General features: G+C 34.9%; 1 protein-coding gene across 1 annotated transcript in view; it reads left to right on the top strand.

The window, feature by feature from the left end:
- The window catches only part of HIBCH (3-hydroxyisobutyryl-CoA hydrolase), an 83,925-nt gene that overhangs the window by 17,377 nt on the left and 59,585 nt on the right, over positions 1–6,963 (top strand). Inside the window, exons 4-5 of the mRNA XM_006864070.1 lie at positions 151–235; positions 3,857–3,937. Coding sequence (XP_006864132.1) covers positions 151–235; positions 3,857–3,937 — 166 coding nt within the window. The remainder of the gene's footprint in view (positions 1–150; positions 236–3,856; positions 3,938–6,963) is intronic.

Genomic DNA, 6,963 nt, shown 5'->3' with positions numbered 1-6,963 from the left:
ATTTGCATTTATAATATGGAGAGAAACGCCTGGCCGTAGATTTCCAATTTTATTTCACATGGATTTGCTGTGAATTGGCACTTGCTTTGATGGTAGTGAACAACAAAAGTTTGTACTATGCTTATGTCATCTTCTTTTACATTTGGATAGAAGTGGGAACAAGATCCTGAAACTTTCATGATCATTATAAAGGGAGTTGGAGGAAAAGCATTCTGTGCTGGTGGTGATATCAGAGGTAAAAAAAAAAAAAAATTCCTTCTCAATCAAATGTTTTTAATTTTTATTTTTTCCAGTAGAACTGACAAAGTATTAGCATAGCATATTTTTGTGGTACTTTGTAATATGTTTTACTTGTTAGAAATGTTTTGCTATTAAGTTAATACATTGCTTAGTTAATGCAGAATAAAGAGGAAATTTAAAGATTTATCTTTTGTAGTTAATATTTGAAAAATGAAGGGAATAAGGTAACTTGTATCATGGAGGGGATTACAATCACTGATAAGGAAACAAAGTATATTATTTGTTGAATATAAAACTGATGAACTGTAAGCTTTCAGTCAATTCACTATAAAAAGTTAAACAAAAACAAAAAACCTACATCTGAGATTCAGCTATCTTGTTTCCTTCCTGAATTATCCTTAACAAAATGTCAAGTTATAATATGTAAGTTAATTGAATTTTATGTTAGAAAAGCTGATACTTAGCAGTTTGTCATTTAACTCTACACTCATATTACATTGAATGACTTGGCATTTTCTGAATATGATTTGTTCTCTTATATTTTCATGATTTGTGAATGTTTTTCCTTTGTAATTTTTTTCCACTCTGTTGTTGAACACTCTGTTACCCTGTATGATTCAACTCATGTCTTCTTAGATACCCCAACTTTCCACTCCCAAAGAGAGTTAAAGTGCAACACCTCTGTGCATTTTTATATTCTTACATATGCCAAAATCTCCTTGAGGTAAGGAGTATGATCTAATTACCTTTCTGTCTTTGATGCTTAACATCAAAAACCAAAACCCAACATGCCAACTCATAGCAACTCTATAGGAAGGGACTGAGAAGAACCACTGCTCTTTGGTGTTTCCAAAGCTGTCTTTATAGGAGCAGATGGCCTGTTTATTGTCTAGGCAGCATCTGGGGGGTTTGAACTGCCAACCTTGCAGTTAGCAGCCGACAGCCTAATGCACCACTAAGACTCCTTTGCTCCTTAGCATATTCATTTTTGAAATCCTGTATTACAAGGAATAGTTTTAAACGTTAGGGATTGGACTCTAATTCTTTAATAACTTTTTGAGGATAGTAGTGTTATAACAGTATAAAAAGATTAGTTCTCACTTATTTAAATTTGGAAATTTGTCTTTACAAGTTTAGCTATTAAAAAGAAAAATGTTTGTTTTCAGAATTCAGGTCAATGTGCTTATTATCACTACTGATTGTCAGTGTTTTATATATACTGAAAACTGTTCACACTTTGTATCTTAATGGTTAGGTCCAGGGATAATTTTTTTCTTTATATTTTTATTTTGTATTTGCTCATTTGTTTTTGTATTGTGTTACTACAGCAATCTTTGTTTTGAATTTGTTCACCCAATTTACAAGTTTATCTAAAACATAGTATTGGAATTCAGGCTAATTTCACATTAATTGAAGTTGTCTGAGTTAAATCAAAAACAGCTGAGTTAAAATTTGCAGCTTAGTATTATCTTTGATTGCATAGACTGATTTAACCCAATTGTTTTGCTTACTAGAATATTTTAAAACCTGGTTTTCTGCAGTGGATTGATCTTTTCTCCTATGTTGGGTCTCAAAGGGTCAGGTTAGTTTACATAGAGACAGAGCCTTATGCTTATTAGGGTTTAGCTGCTTCTAACTGTGAGCTGTTTTCTTCATATGTTGTTGTTGTTCATATAGGCCTAACTCTATACTGTTCTTAAAAATGCAGTTCTAAGTTTTGATTTATTCTAGTTCAAGTCTATAAAGAAATTGATTCCACTTCAAAGAAATTTCAAGGTCTAAGTTCAAGGCAATAAGTAGGCACTCGGGAAAACATCAATCGGTATTATGAATGTCATTTAATTTATGTGAGATTGCATTGCTTTAACTAATTGAAAAGAAAATAACACACATCTAGGAAGGTTTGGAGGTTGAAAACACCAACTTCAATTCAAAGGCAGTAAGTACTACTTGTTCTCCTTTCCATTTAGATTTGGTAAATATTGATGATATTCCTGGCATGTGTCAGCAAAAACCAGGGAATGAGGAAAGTAGATGTTAGATTTTTCTTTTAAAAACTTGAAAAATCAGTCACTATTTGGAGCATTTTCAAAAAGACAGATCAGAATTCTGCAGAATTCATTTAAAAATTGAGATAGTCAGGATTTCTCTGTAACTCTATCTTGTAAAGAAAAGATGTGTGTAAGGGGGCTTTTAAAAGTTCATGGATAAATTCCATTTGTCCACAAACTTTTTGAAGCCCTTTCTGTATTATGTTTGATTAATATTTCAGTAGAAAATTCTCCTGGGACTGAAAGTCATTGAAGATTTACTTATATGACCTTGCAGTATACAGAAGAGAAACTTTTGGTAGCAGTCTTGAAATGTGGACTTTGGATAATGGGAGATTGCAATAAGAATAAAACCACCAAATAGTGTTTGTTATTCAGCAAATTAATCATATATTTGCCAGGTCAGCTTAGGTATGCTGTAGCAATGGCTTTGAGAAGTTACATTTCCATTGATATTATTAATAAATAAAAATAAAACAAACAAGTTGCCATTCTTACTATTCGTGACAGAGTAGACATGCTCCGTAAAGTTTTGGTGGCTTTCTGAAGTGCCACTGGATTTCGAATGTTACATACTATTTTGTTTATTACCTCTCTAACCTCTCCTTTTACTATTCCCTTAAGCTTTTATAAAAATATTTGCTGTTTCTTGATATTAGTCTGTTCTTTCTTGCCAAAGTATCTTTATAGATACTGCATCCTCTAGTTAGAACTTTCCCTGCCAGCTTGTAGGAAATCCTTACCCATCTGTTCAAACTTGGGTCAGTCTTACCTCTTCTGGGCAGCCTTTATTTACTACTCTCCTACAGTAACCCTATACAGGATTGCTATGGGTCAGAACCGACTCGACGGCACTTCACAGCAACAACCCCTCCTTATTTTGGACATAGTACAGAGTATATGGTAGTGGTAGTGTGTCTTCCCATTATTTTGAAATCCAGGGCAGCATCTTAAATTGCTGTCTTACTATCTTCAGCACATAAAATCATGTGTGGTACAGAGTAGATGCTCATTAAATGTTTCATGGTGAAGTGATTATGGCAGAAACATTAAATTAGATGGAATATACTGTATTTTATTGTAACAGATGAACTTCTAAAGGAAAAGTCTGTCCAGCACATTTTTATTAAGATCCTAGACAAAACAGTCAAAAGGAAATGCAGTTTGTAGCAGCTTATGATTTTTAATTAAAGTATAATGCTTTGTAAGAAGTTCTTAATAAGAACTTGAGGCTTTCACATTGGACTATAGATCTCTTCTCAAGTCTGTGGCACAGATACTTTAATAATAAGCCATTCTAGAGTTTCCCTTTGGTTACTGAACATCACGTTGTTTTGGTGTTAAGTGCCATTGAGTCGGTTCTGACTCATGGTGACCCTGTATAGGGTTCCGAGGAGCAGCAGTTGGGTTCAAACCACCCACCTTTCAGTTAGTGGTCCAATGCTTATCTTACAGTGCCACACCCAGGACCCTTGTTAATATTATAGTACTTTTAATTCATTAGTGTTTGACTATATTTACTGGGAAGTGTCTTTATTTGAATTGTGCCTTTTTTTCATTTGTAGAGGTCTCAAATGCTGGAAAGACAAAACAGAAGCTAGCTCAAGATTTCTTCAGAGAAGAATATACAGTGAACAATGCCATTGGTATGTGTGATTTGTTTGGAAATGTAATCAAAGGAGGGATACTCATTTAACCTCCCTGTGTACTATATGTCAGACTCTGTGCTAGTCACTATGGTAAAGGAGAGAAGGGGCAACAGCTGTGGTCCTTGCCCTCAGCAAGACATTAAACAAATGGTCATACAAATGATTACTTACAGTTAAGTTGAGTGCTTTGGTATAAATCAAATTAAATTCTTCTGACTAGTTATTTTTAAATAACTTCTATTTTAATATTAGTAGGCTACAAGGTAGCATGGTGGTTTGCAAGTTGGACTACTGACTGAGAGGTCAGCAGTTCGAAGGTCAGGAGAAAGAGCATACTTTCTACTCCTGTAAAGACTTGGTGGTTATGTGCTGTGGAGATAGCAACCCTGTACAGGGTTTCCGAGGCTGTAAATCTTTATGGAAGCAGAAAGGCTCCTCTTTCTCTCGCAGAGCCGCTGGTAGTTTTGAACTGCTCACCGTGAGGTTAGCAGCCCGATTCGTAACCACTACGCTACCAGAGCTCTTTAAAGAGTTAGAGCTACAGAACCCTATACAGGGTTGCTATGAGTCTGAACTAACTCTGACTCACAACCACCACACTTAACTATTTTTTTTCCCTTAAAATCAGTATGTAAAACATGAATACCTAACTACATGGCTTGCCTTTTTTTTTTTTTTTTTTTTTTTATATGGGTTTCAATTTTCTTTAAAAAATGACATATTTTCTAACAAGGGCATCAGGAATGAAAATTTCATTACAGGTGAGGTGCTAAGTTTCATTGGAACTTAAACAGTTTTTATTTTATCAAGTTAATTCTTCATGCATTATGTTACAGAGAATACCGCTGTTTACCCATCAGCCCAGATTTAAGACATCTATGTTTTGTTTTTACATGATGTATTAAAACATACTTGAAGGAAATACAATACTATAAGTTTAAAGTTGCAGTTCAGTCAGCCTTGCTGCTGCCTTCAGTGCCATTCTTCCTCCTCCCTCTGTCCCCAGTAGCAGGCATTATCGTCAGTTTGTAGTGTATCCTCCTAGTCCATGTTGTAGATTTTTACTCATATTTATGAATAAAATATACTGTTGTGTTTCTGAAATTTACATAAACACTGTCGTACTGCTTATACCATTTCATAAGTTGTTTGAAACATCAAAGAATGTAACGGTTGTATAGTATTTAATATTATTAATATTATATACTAACTAGTCTAAAGGAGCTCTGGTAGTGTAGTGGTTACGAATCGGGCTGCGAACCTTAAGGTCAGCGGTTCGAAACTACCAGCCGCTCCGCGGGAGAAAGATGAGGCTTTCTACTCCTGTAAGGATTTACACCCTCGGAAACCCTGTACAGGGTCGCTATGGGTCGGAACCGACTCGACGGCACTTAACAACAACAACAACAAGTCTAATGGATATTTTTGGTTAGTTCCAACTTTTGCATCCCTTGTATGTCCCTTTAGAAGTTAATGTGAAGCAATTTCTCCTGGGCTATTGGAAGCGGAATTGATGGGTTTTATGTAGAATTCATATATCCTCAGTTTGTTTCCAAAGTGTTCCTGTTCCCTAAAGTACAGCGTTCTTTTGTTATATGTCCTATCCATCGTTTGTTAAACTTTGCTTGTAGTAATATCTTTTTGTAGCGTTTATTTGCATTCCTTTGAATACCAAGGAAGTAGAAATTATTTTTTTATATTTCTTATGTTTTTGTTGGATTGTTTATGGTTTTTCTTGCTAATTTTAGACAATCTTTATGTATTTTTGGATACTTTTGTAGGGAATGTATAATACAAGTGTACTTTCAGTATGTTACTTTAAAAAAACTTCATGTTATTTTTGGCATAGACATTTCTTTTGATGAAATGAATCATACCCATTTTGTTTCTGCTTTTTGTATCTTAAAACAAACAAACAAACACTTTTCTTATTCTGAGATTAAGATATTCTTATATTGTAACAATTTAATTGCATTATAGTCTAGTCCTTTAATGTTCTTAGACATTTGTGCATGTGATTTCATCTAACTTTGATTTTCCATATGAAAAGTCAGATGCCTAATGCCTTTTATTGAAAGGTCTGTCCCTTATTAATTGATTTTAATGAAATTTTTGTTGTATACAAAGTTATTATAGCAGGTCTATTCCTGGGATATTTTGTTTATTGATCGAGGGGTTTCAAAACATTTGTGAAAGTTTTCTGTTTTCTTTTAATTCCCTTTTTCCATGACATTTTCAAAAAGCCCTTATATTTATCTACTTATGTTAAAACTTATGCTGAAACTGCAGTCCTGGTGTGGCCCTGTAGGATAAGCACTGAACTATTAATCACACGGTCAGCGGTTCAAACCCACCAGCCCTTCCTTGAAAAGGCTAAACAGGATAGATAGGAGTCGGAAACAACTTGATGGCATTTAACAACAACAACAACAACATGTGGAAACTACAGTATCAGAATTGTTACAGTTTTAAAACATGGTTTTGTCCACTACAGGCAAGTTATTCTTGTTTTCTTTTTTAGAATTGTCTTGGCTACTTTTTGAATTTTAATCTTTCAGATGAATTTTAGAGTTGACTTATCTGGTTCTACAAAAGATACTAGTAGAGTTACTAGTTTAAGTGATGGCTGCACAACTTTAATTTCAGTAATTATACACTTGTTGTTGGTTGGTGCCATCGAGTCAGCACCAACTCATAGCGACCATATGCACAGCAGAACAAAATAGTGTCTGATCCTGGGCCAACCTCACTACTGTTGCCACACTTGAATCCATTGATGCTGCCACCTGGCCAATCCATCTCATTGGGGGGTCTTCCTCTTTTTCTCTCACTCTCCATCTTACCAAACATGATATCCTTCTCCAGTGACTGTTCCCTCCTGATAATATGTCCAAAGTATGAGCGATGAAGTTTCGCCATCTTGGCCTCCATGGAACGCTCTGGCTGCACTTCTTCCAAAACAGATCTATTGGTTCTTTTGGCAGCCCATGGCACTTTCAATATTCTCCTCCAACACCATAATT

The sequence above is a fragment of the Chrysochloris asiatica genome, unplaced genomic scaffold, assembly GCF_000296735.1.
Source record: "Chrysochloris asiatica unplaced genomic scaffold, ChrAsi1.0 scaffold00059, whole genome shotgun sequence".
Taxonomy (NCBI): Eukaryota; Metazoa; Chordata; class Mammalia; order Afrosoricida; family Chrysochloridae; genus Chrysochloris; species Chrysochloris asiatica.
This window is presented reverse-complemented; position numbering and strand designations above follow the sequence as displayed.